We start from the raw sequence: 20,992 nt of genomic DNA, 5'->3' as shown, positions 1-20,992 counted from the left end.
GGGAAAGTAAGCAGCAGGCACAAGGGAAAAACATCAAGAGGTCCTGTTCACTGTACCACCTGGGTGTCAGAGTCAAAGGCACTGGAAGCCTTCATACCATTTTCTGCTGTATGATTGCTGAAGAACATTGATGTAACTCATTAGATTCTTCATTAATTCTACTTGTTTCAGAAATAACAATTATATCAGAATCATGACTGGAAATAAAGCAGTGCCAGTCTTGCAGCTTTTCCAACCATGATGACACACAGTTGTAGCTATTCTGACTTTGGAATCAAGAGTGAGAAAAATCTATCCTTGCACTTATCTTATTCTCCACAAGTAGTACTTGTTTGTATAATAAATAGAATTACAGCAGTTAGAAGCAAACTCACAGGCTGATGAGCAATAATAATCATGCTGGCATTTTATTACACTGAGATTTCTTATTGATTGACAGCAATCACTGACTGAAGTACAATAGGCTGGTAAAGCTGGACAGCTTGCATAGGTATTTTTAAACAAAGAAACTGAGAAAGGTGACATAACGGTTTTAAAACACAAATAATTGTGCACCTTAAACTAAGGACAGTGCAAAAAAAATTAACACATTTACGTTCTTTTATCCAAGGCCACCTCTTCATGAGCAGAAGGGAACTAAAAAGATAGTATATCATTTTATATCAGCTTAAATTCTTTCATGTCTGTTCCAAATGGAAACTAGAAAGTTTATTTATCTTCTGTTCCATTAAAAAGTTGTTCCACCCTCACATCAGGGAGAGGAACAGAACCTCTCAGACTTTAACCCCCAAATCCAGTGCTCTACCATGTTACTATTGAAAAACCAGATACATTTATAAAAATAAAGCTAACAAGCTAACTGTACAGCCTGTGGTCCTGCATCTGACATTTATAACAAACAGGACATTGGCAAAATCATGGTCTATGAGGTGACACTGGCCACAGGCAAGAGTTAGGCCATGTGTTCAATTTATAAACCTGGGATCTAAGCTTCTCTTTATAACAAGATTAGCTAGGAAAATCTGGGATAATTGGAGTTTACTATTTTTATCCATTGCAAAGACCACATGAAAATGTAAAGACAATGACATTTTGTGGCAGAAACATTAGATATAAGAACCAATTTAAACAAAAAAGAACAACAAAATACCCCAAAATACCTAGTAAGACCAGCCTACTAATTAGGCAACAACTTATACAGCTAGACTGGAGAGACTAAGTTATCTCCCACTAGGAACAGAATATGCAAAAACTTTAAAAATTATTTTTATCATACACAATATATTGCAGCAGATATCCATAAACTCCAGCTGTTCATCAGTATGATAGGGGACACCAGATTATAAATGTAACAATGCAAGATACAGATGTGTTCTGAAGTGGTATTACTGAACCTTCGTAAATAGATGAACATGCTTCCATTTCGGTAAGCAGCTCTGATGACATGGTGTTACTGCACTGAAGTATCTTCATTTACATTTCCTCAAGGCTCCTCTTGATAGCTTCTTCCAATTCTTCATCTTGCTCTTCTGTATAAATACAAAACCCAAATATAATCTCAAACTATGGTTGATAAATAGTTATAAACACAATTACGTTAATATTACTACATAAAGCAAAAGTTGCCAACTTGTGTGGCAATGTCAGGAGACTGCAAAAAAACAAACAGAATAAAAGTATTTTCCCTCCTCCTGTCTTATGAAATCTTTTCAACACTTTAAAACACAGGAATAACCTCTACAACCTTCCACTATGTTAATTAGGGGCAGCCCAATGATTAATTTAAGAGTATAATGCAACTACATATTTACTGATCAAAATAATACCAAGATTAGAACCTGTATGTACCCACCAAGAAAAATAATTAAAACCACCAAACAAGCAGAGAGGTTTCAGTATTTTCATTCCAGCTCCTTATCAATAGATATTCCTGTATCTACACTCTAAGTTGGCACCACTGTTGCCACTCTTGCTAGGAAGGCCAGGTATAAACAGTGGAATAATCTAGATCAGGGCTGTAACATTTTTAATAGTGAGTGTGTGTGTGTGTGTGCATTGCACTCATCTGATTTAGGTTAACCTTTCTTAAATACCTTTCATAATATTAAAAAAGACTCTCAGTTTCTGCATTACATTTTGGTTGTTTTGGGCACTAAATTGTTTGGTGTTTGTGATTTAAATATCCTAAGGCTTATATGCACAGTAAATATCAATACCAATGGTATGAATGGAAAAATTAAGGCAGCTTTCAGACACAGTGTCATTCTTGAATTATTAATCTTCTCCTTTAGGAGGATACAAGCACACCCTATTAGAAAAGCTGTCTTTGCAACAGAAGAAACAGTAATTATATATATTAACATAACAGATATTAAAGCTTTAATTACTGCTGGGCTGTTTTATCCAAGACCTAGATTTGGAACAAAGAGTACCAATGAATACTCTGTCATGGCAGCAGACCCGTATTTATTCACCTGGACTTTAGCGTAAATCTAGTACTACTGGTAAAAAGGGATACTGGTTTCTGAAGGAGAAGTATTACATGGTCACAGAAGCAAAAAAGAAATTTTGAAACCAAAACAAAGCAGAAAGGCATCAGCAGACAACTGCTTGTTTAAAATATTTTGTCAGCCACTGAGCATGTGCAAGAATCAAGCATAAGATTCAAACTGTGACCCTGCTGCTAATGGCATGCAGTTACCTCCACAGCAATACCCACATTGCCCTCTACTCCCTAGAGCTACTGAAGGAGCTTTTTCCACCTCCTATACTTGCTTTTTGCTTTCTCCTCCTCCAGAAGTTGCTAGTGCTTTCTCCTACTTACCCCTTTCTGGGGTTGATTTTGCCGCCTCATTTCCTCTTACTACCCTGTAACAGAACTGTCACTAACCACACAGTGAACACAGCTGAAGCCAGGCTGCTTCATAAGGTCAAATGCCTTCAGCACTGCATCAGAACTGGGATGTCCTGTGCACACCAAATGCCACAGCTCTACCTGGTGCCAATACCCTGTGCTAGAGGGACCTGAGCACACCAGACTTTCAGTACTGTAGATGAGTATGTTTTAATAACAGCTAATAAACATATAACTGAACATATTCTGGGAATGTAAGATTCAGATATCAGTTTTATCTTGACCCTGTATGAATTCTTTATTGCTTTTTTTCTTTAGATAATTATGTTTCCATCAGGTGGAAGAGCAGAGTCAAGCCTCTGAGCAATAGATTATTTTCAAAGTGCACTGTAGTCTGTAACCAAAAATTGATGACTACATTGTATGAACCACCACTAAGCACAACAGCAAAAGGAGAGAAACAATTTCAAATAAGGTAAGATACGATGTAAGCAGACAGCTGTGCTGCTGATTCAAGCTTGGGCATAAATCTACACTCTTTAGGAGACAAGAGCGCTTTGTTGTGACATAATACCTAATTCTGAACTACTTATTCAGAAGTTCAGCTATTTAGTCAGTGATTCTGTTCTGAGTCAAGTCACATTAAACTGGTACAAAGTGAGCTCAGACAAGTCTTTAATTGAACAATACCCTGTGGTGCACCGATAAAATCAATTTTGAGTCTGTGGCCTACTTCTGAGGTTAGGAAATTATTAGTTTTTATATTTATAACTCACAGTGTTCTTGACTGCTCAGGATTTCCCAGCATATTTTAGAGATTATTCCTAAGAGGTTCCCTGCCATAAAACTGACTTTATTCTTGTTTCTGTATCTTCTAGAATTAACAGCACCCCTGAACAGAGAAAAGTAAAAATTAACAGACCTGTCTGTTCATTTGCTTCTTCTAAGCTCCTCTTCATTGTTAGCTTGAGATCTTCATCCTCTTCGCTATCTGAACCTTAAGTGCACAAATGAAGCATAAATTACACATTGCTTCTAATAACAATAAAAAAAGGTAACAGTCCACTCTTGCACTTCTCTTACTGTAACAACACTGTAGGCTGCATTTGAAGAAGTGTACTTGTCATGGTCTGAAAATCAAGATAAAAACACATTACAGTGGTAGTTTAAGACAGTAATTCAAGAGACAGTTTTTCAGCTACCTTCTTTTTCTACCTAAAATCTAGAGGCAGACTGCTACAATTGTATATTATTTTAAAGTGGTAACAAGAAATAATAGGTGCATGAGCTATTGTTACTGCCTGCTGCATTTGCTTTTTTGTAATAGTTAAAAAAAGACATTACTTTCTACAGAGTGTATTAAGGATTTAATTATGGGAAGAAATGCTATAGTGTCTCTGCCTACACATGATCTTAGCTGTATTTTGTTGTTGCAACTCAACTGAGTAGTGTAATTCAGCAGATGTTGTTCAGGTCTCACAGAAGAAAAAAAGTCAATACATTTAGTTTAAGCTGCTAACTCATCATAGCTAAGCCCAAGCAAAACTCCACCACCTTCCCCTTTCTTAATGTACTTCATAAGGCTCCAGAATGACAGCTCTCTTTGGAGTGTCTAGTAGGGATCGGTGTACCTAAGGTGGTTTTTTTTTGTTTGCTTTAAACAATCTCAGTAAACTGTAGGTTAAAAAATAAAAACAAGTCAATGAGTCACATCATGTATTCATTCTTCTGCTACAGGCTATTGCTATTTCGGGAGATGGTCTCTGTAATGAGGTCTTCCAGTATTTGCAATCAACTAGGTCTCCTACTATCATACCAACAGAAGCACTTCCCTTAAAGTCATCGCATTTCTTAGTATACCAGCGTGCTTCTGATTAAATTTAGAACAAAGCAAAGAACATCTCAATATGGACATCTAATTTACTGTGTGACTTGGGCATTTTAGATGACCCAAGTTAGGTATTCAGAGCGACAGGTACACTTGCTAAAACTTGCTTTAAAATCTCTGACACATGTATCTTCTTAGAACAGCAACATTGCTGACTTCCAATTCCAGGAATACAAACTCCAACAGCTTGTATCAAATAGAGATCAGGAGCCCACAAGGATGTCAGAAATAGGTGGATATACACTGCAGTTAAAATGGTCTTTCTCCAGTCACTTGGAAGATTGGCTGTGAATTCTTTATGCAGCTGCCTACTATCTCTTGGCAGAAGAGATACTATTTTTTACACCATCTTCCAAAGCAAAAGAAAGAAAAATCCACACAATGCCAAAAAAAGTTCATTACAACCACTCCCGAAAAGGAAGGAAAGTGCAAAGAAAAGGCTTTGCACAACTAGCTTATCCCTTATTAACCCTCCTTTTAATCTTCCATCCTGGAGGACATCCCATACTGCTCTAAAATGTTTTGTACCAGTTTAGAGGTATAACAGCTGAGGCAATCTCTAACTCATTTCTTGGCAGAAGCATAATGGAAGAATTGAGTTCTTGCGAGCAGGAGCAGTAAGGAATTATACAAAATGTTCTCTGGTTTGCTATAATTTCAAATAAAAAGACATTTTTCTGAAGGTTTTTTTTTTAAGGTAACTTGACAGAAGGCAATATTCTTCTGAGTGGCATCTTGCATAGACACTTAAACAGCAAAGGACAGGAACAGTCAGAAATCCAGGAGTTTCTTTCAGATACGAACTAAGGGAGTCAGCATTCCTGGAACTGGTTATAGAGTCAGTGAACATTCACCACAGAAGCAGCCATGATGGCAACCCACTGACCCACTGTTAGGAGACAGCATTTCCTCACTCCTGGCTTCCCCAACCCAGGCAACAGGCTAACTTGAGGCTCATTTTTCAGAATGAGGCAGATCAGCAGCTAAGCTGACTTTACTGTCAATTAGGACAGTTATGAACGGTGGAACAGGGTTTGTAGATAGAATTACTATCCAAGTTCATTAAGAAAGCTTAAGGATTCACCACGTGTATTAATGCAGGCTTCATCTTACCAAAACATTTTGCTAGTCACACCACCTTAATTACACCCCTGTAATAACATGGGGTACACATTCATATTGGAACAGACGTATATGCAAACTGGCATGCAAAACATTTAAACATTTCAAAACCAAGCTGCCTGGCTCATGATTTATCACTGCACCTGATCCACAGTAACTAAATACTGCCTGAGAGTTATAACATCACAGAGAGCAGGTTTGCTTAAAGCATAGCTGAAGACACCACCATTCCACTGCCAGAAACTATGAAACTTGAATACAATTAATACTGATGATTTTCTGTTAGTTTGGGGGGGGGGGGGGGAAGGGGGAATCAGCTTGGAGTCAAATATGTTTATGAAGCATGTTAAAAGTCTCATGAGCTACACTCTGCCTTCACCAGTCATTATTTGCAGGACTTCTCTCCCCTCTACCCAATTATATTAATGCACATTCAACTTCCCGTGAAGGCAGTCACTGAATTCTCTGAAATCTGAGTGGCTAAGAAAGAGCTAAAACTTATTTAGGAGCCTTTCACACTAAGGTTTGTCAGTATCTTAAATTACACTGACACTTTCTTTACCCAAAGCCAAAAGCATGATTATGCTTGTCCTCAGTGTTTTCTGCCCTCTCTTACCTCCCCACTCCCCAAAACTACACAAAGCAAAGACTAAAGGCACAAAAGCAGTAAAGATGAGAATTTCAAGATGTTCTGATATGGCTGTACAGGAATCAGGAATAAGACTGTAACAGTCAGAAGAAAAACTGTCTGCAGACAAAATTCCTAGGCAGAAATGCTCCAACAAATAAGGAATCAGCTCTCTTTAGGGGCCAGACTGCAAGAACTATTAGTGTGGAACTCAGCACTTGTCATCTGAAGAGACGGAAAAACCAACTGATGGAACAGATGCATTTTCAAGTCAGAAGACTTGAAACCAGGCTGCTTTTCCACATGGGACAGGTCATTGTGCTTGATCTAATGTTACGCAGTGTGTCTGTACCCTGCTCTCAAGGAGATCACAGATAACAGTTAAGAACATACTCTACGCAAGTACCATAGAATGGCTGAGGTTGGCAGTAATTTCTGGAAGCCTCTTGTCCAGCCCCCTGCTCAAGCAGGATCACCTACAGCCAGCTGCCTAGGAGTATGTCCAGACTGTCTTTTTAATACTGTCAAACAGACTGTACTGGGGAGCTCAGAACCCATACCAGTGCTGAGAAGAGGGAAAAGACCAACCCCTCCACCTGCTGGCAGCAGTCCTCCTAGTGCAGCCCAGGGTACGTAAACTTTCAGCCAGGAAAACACATTGTTGGCTCCTGGTCAACCTGGTGTCCACCAGGACTGCCAGGTCCTTTTCTGCAAAGCTGTTTTCCAGCTGGTTGACCTCCAGTGCATGGGGTTGTTCCTTCCTGGGTGCAGGACTCCGCACTTCTCCTTGTTGAACTTCATGAGATTCCTGTTATCCCATTTCTCCCCTGTCAAGGTTCTTCTGGATGGCAGCACAATCCCTTGGTGTTATCAGCTGCCACACAGGCTTGTGTCCTCAGCAAACCTGCTCAGGGTACATGCTGCCCCCCCCCCCCCCCCCCCCCCCCCCCAGGCCATCAGTGAAGACACTAAACAGCACCAGACCCAGTACTGACCCCTGGGGTACACAGCTGGTTACTGGCCTCTAACTGGGCTTCTTGCCACTGACCACCATGTTCTGGCCATTCAGCAAGTTTTCAATCCACCTCACAGCTTTGTCATCCAGCCCACACTTCATCAGCATATACCGCTGGTAGTGCTGGCATCTTCTGACAATGAAACCTAAATAAGAATGTTTAATTTGGAGAAACTGGGCATTTTCTGTCTCTCTTGTTAAAATACTCAGCACATTCTGTAGCTCCCAACTCCTCTGGGGTTAGAAAAAAAGCAATTGCCAAGTTTCTCCGCCAAGAAACCTTAAGATATGGCCTCTTCTCTGGTACATTGTGTTAAATAAACAACAGCTAAGAAACTCTGACTGTACATATTCTCTCAAAGAAATCCTCTTGCTCACTATTGTCCTCACATATTGCCAAATTCCTGCTGGAGGAACAAAAAAAGAAACTAGGAAAGCAAATTCTGGATGAATTCTGTATGAATTCTGGATCAGAAAGATTAACCCTATAGATGGGAATAAATATAGTAATTTTTTGACTTTTCATGAGTCTCTCATAGAAACCCACCCTGGCAAGAGGCTGGTAAACTTTCGCAGCATGCAAGCGCCACCCACTGTCCTGGCATCAAAGCACCACAGCTTGAATTTGGATTAGCTGCCCAAATGGCTCAGTGTAATTCCCCACCTATATCTGAGGCTGTGCTTGCAGCCTCCCAGGTCATCACCATCCCCTTAATTTCCATCAGTTTTACCAGTTCCTCTGTCTCACTAAACTGAATTTCCCTTCCCCAGCCTTAGTCCTCTTCCCTGCCATGGAAGTTCTTAAGACCTGACTACATACTTCAGTGTGCAGTCTCACACCATCACTTCTCTCTCCTACAGCTTTCCTTTTCAGTAACTCCCAATCTCATCTGCCTCCTGCCAATTCCAATGTACGTTAATATCACACTTAACTCACTGTCTCTCCAAATAATGGATCTTTTAACTTTACAGCTGATTCTGGAAGTTTTAGTTCTACTTTACCTTAAGGACACCATTAAAGTTACCTCATTCAGGATCATACTAACTACTTACCCAATCCTCAAGATCAGTACCGCATCCTTACCGCCAGCAGCAATCACATTCAGTATGTGTGATCATACTGCCTTTAAAATACTGTTCGTGGCTTCCACAATCCTTTCTTTATTCCTTCTTCAACAGTCCCAGTAGGCTCCTTCTTATATACTTCTCCCCAGTACTTACTGCTCTAATCTCCCATTTCTTCATTTAGGAAACAACATCTGTAAATGCAAGTACAGCTACTCCCTGCTGAGTGGTCACAAATACACAAGACCTCTCTTCCTCCAGGCAAACTAAAGCTTCACCGTATGCATCTCTCCCTACAGATGCTCACTCATCTGTTCATTCAAGCCAATACCATGAATATCATGATGGTCATTCAGACTTTCATTTAACCTTCATCATAGACACGTCTCAAATTCACATCCAAATTAAACTAAACCTTGAAGATTTTTTTGTGTGATCTGGGTGGGGGAGGTCTTTAGAGTTCATCCACTTGGCTACAGTTTTTGTTCAGACTCATTATCTTAGTTCTTAATACACTGTTTTCTCCCTAGGGCAAATAAATATGCTCAAAGATGCACACAAGAGATGCCACTGACATAACAAAGCCAGTAATACCTTCCTGTTGTAGCTAAACACAAGGTTACAACTCAAAGGTGACTTTCCTATCTCTCCCTACTGCAATAGGCTGTGGTCACCATATGGCCAGATGTGGTATTCACATTGGACCTCAACACCCACAAAAACTTGACTACTGAGAAGGCCAGCAATTATTCTCAGTGTCTTCTGTAAATTAATCCTTGAACTCCTCTTAAATTCTTTTGTTGGTTGTATGTAGACCAAAAGTTTTTGTGGACAGTGAGAGCTGCTAAGCTTAGCAGCATTCATTGAGATGAAGTAAAATACTACTCTTTCAGATATAAACTCTAATAGGAGCTGCATTCAGTAGTATTTAAACACTTCAGGCAATAGGAGCAGATTGAAGATGCAGGCTGACAACTCCACTTGAGCACAGTGGAAACAAACTTCATAGGACAGTGAGTGAAAGAGGTGTAGTTGGTTGTTTGCCAAACAAAATAGTACACCACACCACTGATTTTGTCAGTCTCATGAGACAACCTGGCTCTAAAAGAAAGGAGAATACTAAAAAAAAATTTGGTCCTCTTATTATTAAAAAAGTCTATTTGACTTAAGATCTCAGCCATTAAAGGATGTCATTTGATTATGACTGTGAGAAATACAGTTCAGCTAAAACCACCAACTTACACAAAAATCACTCTTGTGAATCAAGAAGTTGTGGCATTCCTGTCTGCATCAGGATCAGTTTGATGCCCCATAACCTACCATCAGCTTTGCCCTCAACATCATCCAGCACTCATTTAAAGTAGAAGCTGTAGTGGTACTGTCATGACTAGATACCAAGTGCAAAGACATAAGGGAATAATGGTGTTTTTCTGCATGCTACAAGCTCTTCTTTGCAAAGGAATTACAAAAGGACACATTGAAAACTCTTCTACCCTTCTCAAGCCACTTGATTAACATGCATGTATCTCCCATCATGTGTTGTGCTTTCAACATAAAAAACCTTGTATTTGTGAACTCAGGTTTAGCAGCAGAAGAGAGCAAATAAGAATAAATATTTTGCTTACTATTTTCATACCTCCACGGAAATTCATGCATCCACTACAGCCAATGGTCTCTTAGGGTAACATTCAGTTGATAAAGTTCCTGCATATGCTGCAATAGGTTATCTATTTATTCTAAAATGAATGCATGCACCACTCTTCCCACAGCAGTTCTGCTGACACAGTAAAATGGTTCACAAGGTTTAAGTGCCAGATAGTGCCACAATCCAAACATAACCCAGCTGCTCACAAGCTCAGTGAAGGCGATTGAGGGAAAGAGCTTTTTCATTTTGCAGCTCATCCAATACCAATAATTGCATTACATTTTTCAACACAATTCTCTGTTCTGTTTCTCGGTTATTTCTTCTCCCAGAATGATAGCAATAGGCTTCAGAAAGTCACAAAGCAAGCAAGTCTTATTTATATTTCCTTATATTCAGCTGCATTTCTGTAACAGGACAACAGGCTAAACCAGCCTGTGATACACTGCACTTTCCATCTCAGACCTCCAATACTGGTCTTGCTACACTAAGACTTGCAAATGCTTGCTGCTGCTGCTGAATCACACAGTGAAGTATGTCTTATGTGGTAGCTTTATCTCTTGAAAACTTCACAGGCTTTTGGTAACATCATCCCACTACACAGCAACCATAGGCCTATTAGCAAAACTGAATTTTCTAACATCTTGGCTTAGTACAGGAAGAGGACAAAGGCAGCTCTCACTGTTGGGTCTCCCTCTGTTGACACTGACTGGAGAAGGGGAACAAGGATGGCTCAAGACAGTTCTGTTCCTCACAATTTGCTGGGGAATACCAACAGCCAAGGGACTCATGCACAATTCCATCACTTTCCAACTCAAAGTATTATTTTTAATAACAACTCCATGCATAAATTCAGTGGGATGCACAACAGCAACTTAAGTCCTGGGGCCTCCCAGTAGTGCCCGTCACCTTAACAGTAAATTAAATATTAACATAGTAAAGGACATAGAAAGATGGGTTAAATTAGGAATCTTCTGAAAGCAAAACCAATATAAAAATAATTACTGGAGTATAAATGATACACAGAAAACAGACCAAAGTCATCACCTCTGAGCCAGTGTACCCTGGCAAATAAAGCTATACTGGCAAACTACCCAGGTAGCGAGCTGGAGTACCCTTGCATAGCAAAAGAGTCATCCCCTTCTCCTCACTGTCTGGTATGGTCAAATCACACAACAAATTGTACAAGAAAGGAAGCCCCAATAGCTAAACTGACTTGCAGCTAAACTGACTTAAATTGACATCTCTCTTCCAACTCTTTCTTCCAAAAATATGCAAAGGTCCGGAAGCAAAACCAGCCTCCCACATTAATACACAATTACAGCTATAATTACATTCAAAGAGATCTATCGATCTAGGAATTTCAATATGCTCTACAAAGAAAACATTCATAGTGGGAATGCAATAATTCTATGTGTAGCTTTATGGATAACTGCAAAGAAAAGTCATCTTCCCCCTTGAGCAAAATGAACTGCACTAGTGGAAGTTACAGTTCTGTAACTCACTATGCCAAGAAATTTTACTGCTATGGCCGCTTCTGGCTGAGAATCACATCTTCATAATGCAGCTGAAAAATCTAGACCAGAGAATGATTGGGGTGACCAGAAAACACTATCAGCATTTATCTGCTTCTGTATCAGAAGCAGATAAATCAATTCCAGCTTCCCCCAGATCTTTTTAACTCAGGATACCATTTAACTATTCCATCTTTTCCCCTTTAATTGATTGATGTCAATTCACCATTCAGTGCTAGTGCTCCAATCCAGTTTTTCTGGTACGACAGCAGCACCATGTGATAGCTCTCATACACCTGCATCAAGACTAGCAGTGTATTTTTGTGAAAGCAGCTTAGTGTGAATTCAATCTTCTGTAATATGCACTCAATTTAAAGCACCCAAAACCACAAGAAACCAGAAAAAGCAGTGTGTCTACAGAGAAATGCCAGGTTGTCTTCTAGGAAACCCTTAGTTCAAGGTGGTTTAAAATACTGAGAATTATTAAAACTCAGCTCTAGTATCCTTTGCATGAAAATGAGCTAGCTCAAACCTCTTTGATTATCCTATGTAAAACCAGTGTGATCATTGTAGCATGCCATAAATTAGAATGTGGCACTCCAGAAAACGTAAAAGTTTTCATTGATGTTTTACCTCCAAATGGATTCATGAGCCATGTGCCAGTGAAGACACTGATCAAGTGACTGCAAGTAGCTAAGAGGACAGAGTTAAAATAGGAAAGGTATTTTGGGAAATAACAATGTTTTTTAACAGGGTCACATTTGTTTCAGACCCAGAACCAAGCAAAGCAGATTTGAGTACAAATTGACAAATATGCACACAAGAGTGCACTAAACAGCTTTCGTTTAACTAGGAAGGAGTTTTCAGGCTGAAACAAAAGTTTGTGTCCTGCTATAATAAAGAATAAAGCAAGGACAGTAATTATGTTGAACAAGAATGCTTAATTAAGTCTGGTTTCAAAGCTTGCCCCAATAAAATTGTTTTTCTGATCTATACTTCATTGAAATACCAGTACAATACAAGAATCAAAGCAACAGCTTGTGTTACAACACGAAGCGTTCAAGTCTTTTATTTGAAAGAACTACCAACTGGAAAGATTGTGTTTAATATTTACTTTCTACCTTTTGTGGTATCAGAAATGCTGTTTAGCAAGGCATACATCCTGTCTCCTTCAATATGGTGGGGATTTAGGATGCGAGCTGGCCGCTGAGTCATCTTAAATTGAGTTTCCAGTTCCAGGAAGCTTTTGTCTCCAGAAAGAATAGTGAAAGGAATTTGCTTGGGCAGGCGCTCATCCAGACGACCAGCCTATATGGAAATAAACAACAAGCGCTGAACTGAGATAATGTTTTTATCTTGTGGGGTTTGGCGAGATTTTTGTAAGACACATCTTCATAGGAAAGCCTTCTACACCAACTTACCTCCACTTTTATGGTCCAATACACATTATACCACTGTAAAAGACATTATTTCAATAGCTTGACACTGCATTTATTCTATACATATGACAATAGATATAGGAAATGGCTAGCAGAACAGTACAGATGGAATATGGAACAAATTCCTAGAGAGCAGCATTTCAGAATCAGCTCCACATAAATCACCTGTGCAGTGCATTTTAAGAATTACGCAAGAAGTGTAATGTAATATACGAACACTGCTGCAAAACATAGTTACATTCTCAAGTAGTTTTATCTAACTGATATTCACTATGTTAAGAACTCCACAGCATCCCAGATTCCTGTCCTTCACCTGCACAACTACCAACCCGGTCAAAGCCTTAGGTCTACTTAACAGAGGCAGTGTTCTTTGTTAGCCCAGCAGGGTCTTTGAAACTGGTACCCATCCAACTCCATCTGAAAAATGACTCTAGATTTGGGCTACTTGAAGAGAGAGGCAAGGAGGTACATTTCTCTGAAACTGTAAGATTTGTGGGGGGGGGGTTATTCTTCATTCCTTAACCAGCCTCCTTCTCCTCCACAACAAACTGATGTCCTATTTGGACTAAGTTTTATTCCTAGGGAAAAAAATGTAATTCATTTCTCAACAGGCTGTCTTAATTCAATTACAGGTTTATTATTCTGTGTAGCAGACATAGGAGTCCTGTGCAGTCACCTAGTAATTAGTACTTAACATCAATAACACATATCACTCACCCCTCTTCTCTAGGTATAAAAGTACAACAATAAAGCAAGCATGCACTAACTTACATGGACACAGATAGCAAAGTCTGCTGCTTCCCTTCTGGTACCGCAACGTGGATGAAGGAAGAAACACCCAATCCTCTTAAGGTAATTGTAAACTTTGCAATGCACTGGGGGTTTCCAGTTGCTGTAGCCTCCTAAACAGTAAAGAAAAATAAATAAAAATCAAACCAACTGACCAACATCCCAAACCACAAGAAAAAACCTAACCAGAAGAACCCCAACATCCCCTCCCCCCAAAAAAAAGAATCAAACAGAAATGCCCCATCAATCAAGAATGTAAGTCAAAAGCAACGATAAATCTTGCTTTGAAATCAGTATTTTCACCAATGTGAAAAATAAAATAAACACATAACCAAAATCCCCAAAGAACCCTTATTCTTGGTTTAGAAAGCAAGAAGGAAAAAGTAGCTAGCCTCTCATTCAATTTTATACAAATTTTATTTCTAATCCCAAAAAACTTATCTTCTAGACATTATGTGCTTTTAGACACAGGATACACTTTTTTCCCCCAGTTACAAGCACAGTTACGGTTAACATGCGGAAGCAGAAGAGCTCTGGTAACACAGTACAAGTAACAGAAATGTTTCTCTAAGGGAATCCTGTACTAGTGTAATGCCCAAGATTCTTTTCAACAGACTGAACTGCTTGACACATCACATGTCAGAACTGTTTAAGAACCCAAGAACTGGAGCAGCAGCTGAAACAAATGCTAAAGTCCTGACAAACAGTGCAGTCAGAGATAAGCAAAATGAAGCTACAACTGGGGAAAAAAATAAGCGTGGCAATTTTCTCAGTGGCATCTGAAAACATGTAATTACTGGCTGAGAAAACAGCTGGATAAAATAGATGAGCCAAGTAAAATGCCTGCTACAGATAAAAATACCAGGCTGTAACAGGTTGCAAGGGAAAGGAAAGGAGCAGCAAGTCTCTCAAGAAAAGGGGGGAAAACAGGAGACAAACAAATGGAAGGACAATTTGAAGAGAGTGAATAAGAATTTCATAACATTCCCAACTGCTAAGAAACAATGGATCTGCAGTGGAGAGGAAAAAATGTTGCTGTATCTGCCAGATGACAGAATGGCTGGATGTGAGAAAGGATTTTGAATGGAAGGTGAAAGCAGTCACTTCATGTGAGCACCTGTGGAACTAAGGCTCAAGGGGCTGCAGAACACTGTGCTTCCCAGCCTGCCCACTGCCAGTCTGACAAAGATGTAGAAGCAATCTTCATTAGATTTCTCTTGTTCCCCCACCTTTTCAGCTTAATGTCTGTAAGAGGGTAACAAGAATTATCCCAAAGCTCAAAGATTTAGTTACAGACTACACAGTAACAATTTAAGGGTATCCCTCCATGAGAAAAATGCTTTTTACAAGTCATTCTCATCTGTTGTGACAGCCTTTGCCACTGCTATTTGGGAGACTTGTAATCGCCAGCCCTAGCTTTTGGCAGCATAAATGTACAACATAGACATTTGACCACGACAGTTGAAAACAGTGACAGAACTGTCAAACTATACCACAAATGAGTGAGGGACATGATATCTGAGAATAGAAACTATAATAGAGAGCCTGGGGAATACAATGGAGGAACTCAAAGCAAAGCTAAGCCTGTGTTAGCAATAGGAATAACAGAAATAATGCAAATGCATCATACAAAAATACAATCAGAAATGTTGTTTGTGAAATGCCGGGGGGGGCGGGGGGGTAATCAGAAAAAGACAGAGATGTCACTGTGTTGTCACAGCCTAAAAACAATAGCATGCATCAAGTAACACTGAACCATTACTATGAGAAGCCACCTACAACAATAAATCCAGATGTGTCTGGGAGCCTTAGTTTACCCAGGCTCTGTAACAATACACTTTATACTAATAAACTGCTCAAGTATTCTCTAATGTGAATATGGCCCATTTTTATCACCATTAACTCTTCATTGTGGGTTTCTTAGTTCAAGTGCTCCAGGGGTGATTTGCACAAGGCAGGCTACATGCAGCAACCCTGCAGAAGAAATTTCAGCTCCTCTAAGAAATGGAGTGGCACTGACATGGGCTGGTGCTGTGCTGTGCCAGCAGGTGCATGTGTTTGGAATATCCCTGAGCACAGTCTTAACTAGCACACAGGGTAAGATTGTCATATTAACAGAGGTTCCTAACAACAGATTAGTAACACTAAGATCATACTACGGGTTATTTCTCTTTCTCAGATAGGTCAGAGAAGAGACATTTCTGACAACACAGTTCAGACATTCCTGGGTTCAATCAATTTTTTTCTAAATCAAAACAGCATTTTAGCCTTGGAAAATAGTAACAGCACAGAAGACCATGTCATAACAAACAAACTTCGATCAGTTAATGACAAACCAGTTTTGAATAACTTAGATAGAATAACAAAGTATGATTGAAAGCAAGCATCTGAATTCAAGTGGGGAAAGTTTGACATAATTCTGTAAAATTACCCTTTACTAAATAATTCTCTATAAGACCCAGAGTAGCTCTGGACTTCAGGTGTCAAACAGGCCTGACATTTCTCCAAGACAGATTCCTAATAGTTACTTATCTGTAGAAAAAGGAAAAATATTTTTCCCAGGGCAAGTGGACTCAGTAACTGTAGAAACAAAAAGCAAAGCAACTAAAAACCAACCCAAATCTCAAATTACAAGATGCTTAGAAGTCAAGGAGTGCAGAGGTAAAGTGAAATTTGACCAGAAGTCAAACTGGGCAAAGCCTTACAAGAGAGAAGAACAAAACAACAGGTTTTTCAGCCATATAGAAAAGAGAATATAAATAAACGAGCAGCCAGGCAGCAAGGATGAAGTAGAAATCCAGAATTACTTGGTATAATCTAACCCCTCAAGATCAGACTTTTCGGTGGCTTTGTGTGCATGCACAAGAATACTGTTACTGTGCAGACAGGCCAAAAGCTAGGTAATGACAATACAGGTAATGTCTGAGCAGAACACAACACTCAGGAGCATAACCCGCTTTAACACAAAAGACCAGAGGATTGGTCCCCAGAACTCCTAACAACCAGATAGTAGACTAACAGGTCCAGGAGCACAGCTCATTGAAGAACTTGCACTTTACATTTACAGACATACTTGCTCTGCCTTCATCAGCTATCTGGAATGCCTGTTTCTAAGTGGGAGGGGGTGTTTGAGGGGTGATTAAGGCCTCAACAGGCCTTTCTGTCCAGCCTCAGCAGCATGAAAACTCTCAGTTTTTACTTGGTTAACTTTGAAAGGAAGAGATAATCAAGAACATTAAGTAAAGAAGTGGTGCAGTGCAATAGTGTTTACTAAGCATAAAACACCTAACAGACTTGCAGGAGTTGTCAAGATGATGCTTATGCCTCAGGCAATATATATTTTGAAACTATCCCTTACCTGGACCTTACTGAAGTACTCAATGTATCACAGGCGAAATAATTATGAAGGCAGACACAGATAAAACCAGTAGAGAAAACATGAGGTGGACAAGAATAGTCAGGTAAGGAAAAGTACCAAATTAGAGGAACTAAAAATAAAAATAATATTATGACAAGGACTTGGAAGTCTGAAAGAAAATAGCCTCTGAGTATTATGGCTGTCCTGATAACGATGAAAAGCTAGTATGATGCCACCTGCATAAGTTCAACAGGGAAGACAGAAAGACTCCTAAACCATTCAGCAACTGTGAACAATATGCTACAAGAAATAGTAAGCACAGAGGAGGTTAAGAGTGAGTTAGAAAACTTAAGAATATTTCTATTACATGGTGCCTGTGACACAGTAACTAAAGGGGCCCTAGCGGCTGCTTGCCCCTGTTCTCCATTCTCTCAAAGAATCTCTCCTCTGTGTAGACTTGCTGATCTCATCTTCTTATTTCCTTCAACCACTTTTTACCTTGAAAGCCCCAGATAAATGTCCCTTGGTTCAGGTTAGCTGGCAGATGCGTGAATAAGCTTCCCCAGTTGTCCAGATCCACTAACACAATGTGAGTCATGGTACTCAGGTAGTCAAGATCAGGAAGTTCATCATCTTCAGTGGGATAAAAAGGATGACTTTGTGGTCAACCAACATACATCAACTTAAGATAAGCTTTTGCAAATTCATTTATTCAACTATTCTGTAAGCTAAAGGCTACAAAACATGATCCTGTTTGGTAATTGCATGGCTTTAAAAATCAACTGAAGTAGCAGTTAATAAAACACAAATCAGACAAAAGAAAGTAGAATCTAGCTATTTGAGCTGGACAGTTTTCTGGCAGGCACAGAAAGCTGCTGTCCTGCACTGAGACATTTTAAAAGTTCATTTAATATTCACTGTGCACCTCTGACTATGGTTAAGTGTCTGACATTAAATTGCTTGCATGTATAAATGCATGTAAAATGTTTAGATACATACTTTTTGTTGCATATCTACATTAATGTGAACCTTTTAATCAAAAGCATTATAACATCATGAGTAATTAAAACCACTTCCAATTTCTGAACACAAGGTACACCTTCAGCATTCTTGATGTCATTCTTAGAAGCAATATGAACTTCAAAAAAATATTTGCATGCTTAAGGCAAAAAATACCCAAATATGTGCTAAGAATATAAATTCTTAGCTGAAATTATTTTTTGGCAAGCTAATGAAACTCAGACAATGATCTTATAGTAGTACTGCCCAGGCTCAAAGATATATACGTACAGAGGTGGCAAGTTCCTTTTGAATATATCTGTATTACAGACCACTTCTACATTTCTAGGAGTTAGATCTCTATTTGGGGTCCTGGGTTGTCCTCTTCCTTTAAACACTAAATTATGTTCCCAACTAATTTAAAAATTAAATGTTTCGGTCCCAGGGTCCTCATATCTGACTATTTTTTGTCTTTTCTTAAAGCCTTCATACATATAGCATATAGCAATGAATTGTTGAGTCCAACTTCTGGAAACTCAAATACTGAGAGTTCAAAATTGAGAAGTAATAAATATGAAATTCTGAGCTGATTTATAGGCTGGATGCAGGCAAATGGTATACTACATACTTATACTGACATTGAAACGGAGCATGCTTAAGACGATACTAAGAAAAACCCAAATGTACAAACCTTCCTCAGGCTCTTCAGAGCATGTAGAGCTCTCACTTTCTTCGTTCTGGATTTGTTCCTGCTGAGGAGACAACTGTGGTCTTTCCCCAGTCTTGTGTGGAGATGCCTGAAATTTTAGTTGGTGAGGTTTTCTGTCCACACAAGCCCCACTTGCTGTGAACTGGAAGACTGCATTATCAGATTCTGTTGCAAGACTTGACAGATCAGGTTTCTGCAAGAAGCAGTGTTTCACATGATAATGCTGATGTGCGCCCTGAAGATCATCAAAGTTTTTGTTGCATGCAGAACATCTAACAACAAACATCTCTTCTCTATGTTTCTTTAATGTGTGAGTGTTGAGATGACTGTTCAAATCAGCAAAATTCTGTGCAGTTGCAGAACAAGTACAGCATCGAAACCACAAGTTGCCTTTTTGCAGCATGGCTTTCTGACAATTCTCATAATCATTCTTCCTGTTTGTTTTGGAGATATAAGTTGCTCGGCAACCACAGGTTAAACGGTCTCCTTCTTCTACTGGGAGGAAGTCCTCCTCTTTTTTTATTGATACTTCCACCTGCTCAGGCACAAATGTATAGTCCATGCTATGAATCTCCATATAATGGATTAGAAATTCTTCTTCTGTGTCAAAGAAGATATTACCACAAAGGCCACAGAAGAATCTAGTCTGTATCTCCTCATTATGATGCTCTTGGAAGTGTCGCAGTAGCGTTACTTCTTTACGGAAGTAATTTCTGCATAGGCCACAGCAGTATCTGTGAAATGAATGGCTTTCTAAGGACATGCAATGTTGTTTAACACTTTCCTCAGATTCAAACATCTCCTCACAAATGCAGCATTGCCATTTTCCCAGAATAGGTCTTTTTTCAGGGGAGAGTTCTATAGGACTAGGAATGTCTTTCCTTTCATCTGCAGAAATGCATGCTGTGTCAGAAGCAGATGGCATAGGTTCATCTTCTGGAGCTTCTTGCTCATAATAGTAACTATGTCCACCATGAAATTCAGTCACGTGTCCCATAATATCCTCTTCTCTGACATCTACAGAGCATGCTCTACACCAGAGAAGAAAATTAGTCAAGTGTGCTCCTCCATGGAATCGACTCATATGCAGGCGGATAATGCTTGAATTTTCAGCAAGCTTTCCACACACAGCACACTTGTGACAGATCCTATTTGCTGATAAAATGTGATTTTCTACTGACTCTTCTGTAAAAAACTTTCGAAGGCACTCACAAAACCAGGCTTTTACTTTGTGGGCACTATCTTGACTTTGCTTTGCTACATGACCTTCATTTTCATCTTTTAAATAGCTCTTCCGTTTTGAAGGAGTGGAGCCCGTCTTGCTAGTAGACTCGTCAGAAGTCAAGTGTCTTTTAAGCAGTGGTCGTGACCGATCCACAGCATACCACAAATTAGACTGATTTTTATTTTTTCCATTGATATGACAGAACATCAAGATGGACTCTGCCATTGTAGTAACAGCTTTAATGTTATGCCGAGTGGTTTGCTTATGCTGGGTGATCTGATCCTGATTGGCAAAGAGTTTATCGCAGTTCTCACAGTAACCTTTGGTTTTAAAGATCTCTGCAACCTGGGAGATGCTCCTCTTTGAGAGTGCCACAGGCCCAGAATTATAACAGTGTGTTCTAGAATGGGTTAAAAAAACAAGTAAATAGGTTATGATATAACCTACAATGAACCATTTTAAAACTTTCAGATGTACTCTGACATATTACCTAGTAGCTGCAGCAATCATTGCATGGAATAATGTCCTCTTTATATTTTAATTTGCCTACTAGCCTGCCAAGGAAAACATGCAATACCTATCTAGTCTCTGCACTTTGAAGAGAATTAGGTGCTGATTTCCAAAACTAGCACTTAGATTGATGCTTAAGTTGTTGACTCAATACATTTTAGAAATCTAACACTGCAAATTTACAAACTGCCAATTTAGTGGAACAGAGATCAAGTTCTGTTATTCTATTACAGAA

General features: G+C 39.3%; 1 protein-coding gene across 4 annotated transcripts in view; it reads right to left on the bottom strand.

Annotated features, from left to right (window-relative positions):
- Nucleotides 1-381: 381 nt before the first annotated feature.
- The window catches only part of ZNF451 (zinc finger protein 451), a 35,965-nt gene continuing 15,354 nt past the window's right edge, over nucleotides 382-20,992 (bottom strand). For all 4 annotated transcript variants that reach the window (XM_031052763.2, XM_031052762.2, XM_031052764.2 and 1 more), the window contains exons 10-15: nucleotides 19,005-20,647; nucleotides 17,813-17,947; nucleotides 13,939-14,069; nucleotides 12,850-13,036; nucleotides 3,777-3,851; nucleotides 382-1,529 (exon numbers count right to left, since the gene is read on the bottom strand). In XM_031052763.2, coding sequence (XP_030908623.1) covers nucleotides 1,474-1,529; nucleotides 3,777-3,851; nucleotides 12,850-13,036; nucleotides 13,939-14,069; nucleotides 17,813-17,947; nucleotides 19,005-20,647 — 2,227 coding nt within the window. In that variant the 3' untranslated portion in view covers nucleotides 382-1,473. The remainder of the gene's footprint in view (nucleotides 1,530-3,776; nucleotides 3,852-12,849; nucleotides 13,037-13,938; nucleotides 14,070-17,812; nucleotides 17,948-19,004; nucleotides 20,648-20,992) is intronic.

The sequence above is a fragment of the Melopsittacus undulatus genome, chromosome 3 (assembly GCF_012275295.1).
Source record: "Melopsittacus undulatus isolate bMelUnd1 chromosome 3, bMelUnd1.mat.Z, whole genome shotgun sequence".
Taxonomy (NCBI): domain Eukaryota; kingdom Metazoa; phylum Chordata; class Aves; order Psittaciformes; family Psittaculidae; genus Melopsittacus; species Melopsittacus undulatus.
Note: the sequence above shows the minus strand (reverse complement) of the source record. Positions and strands in the feature narration are given on the sequence as shown.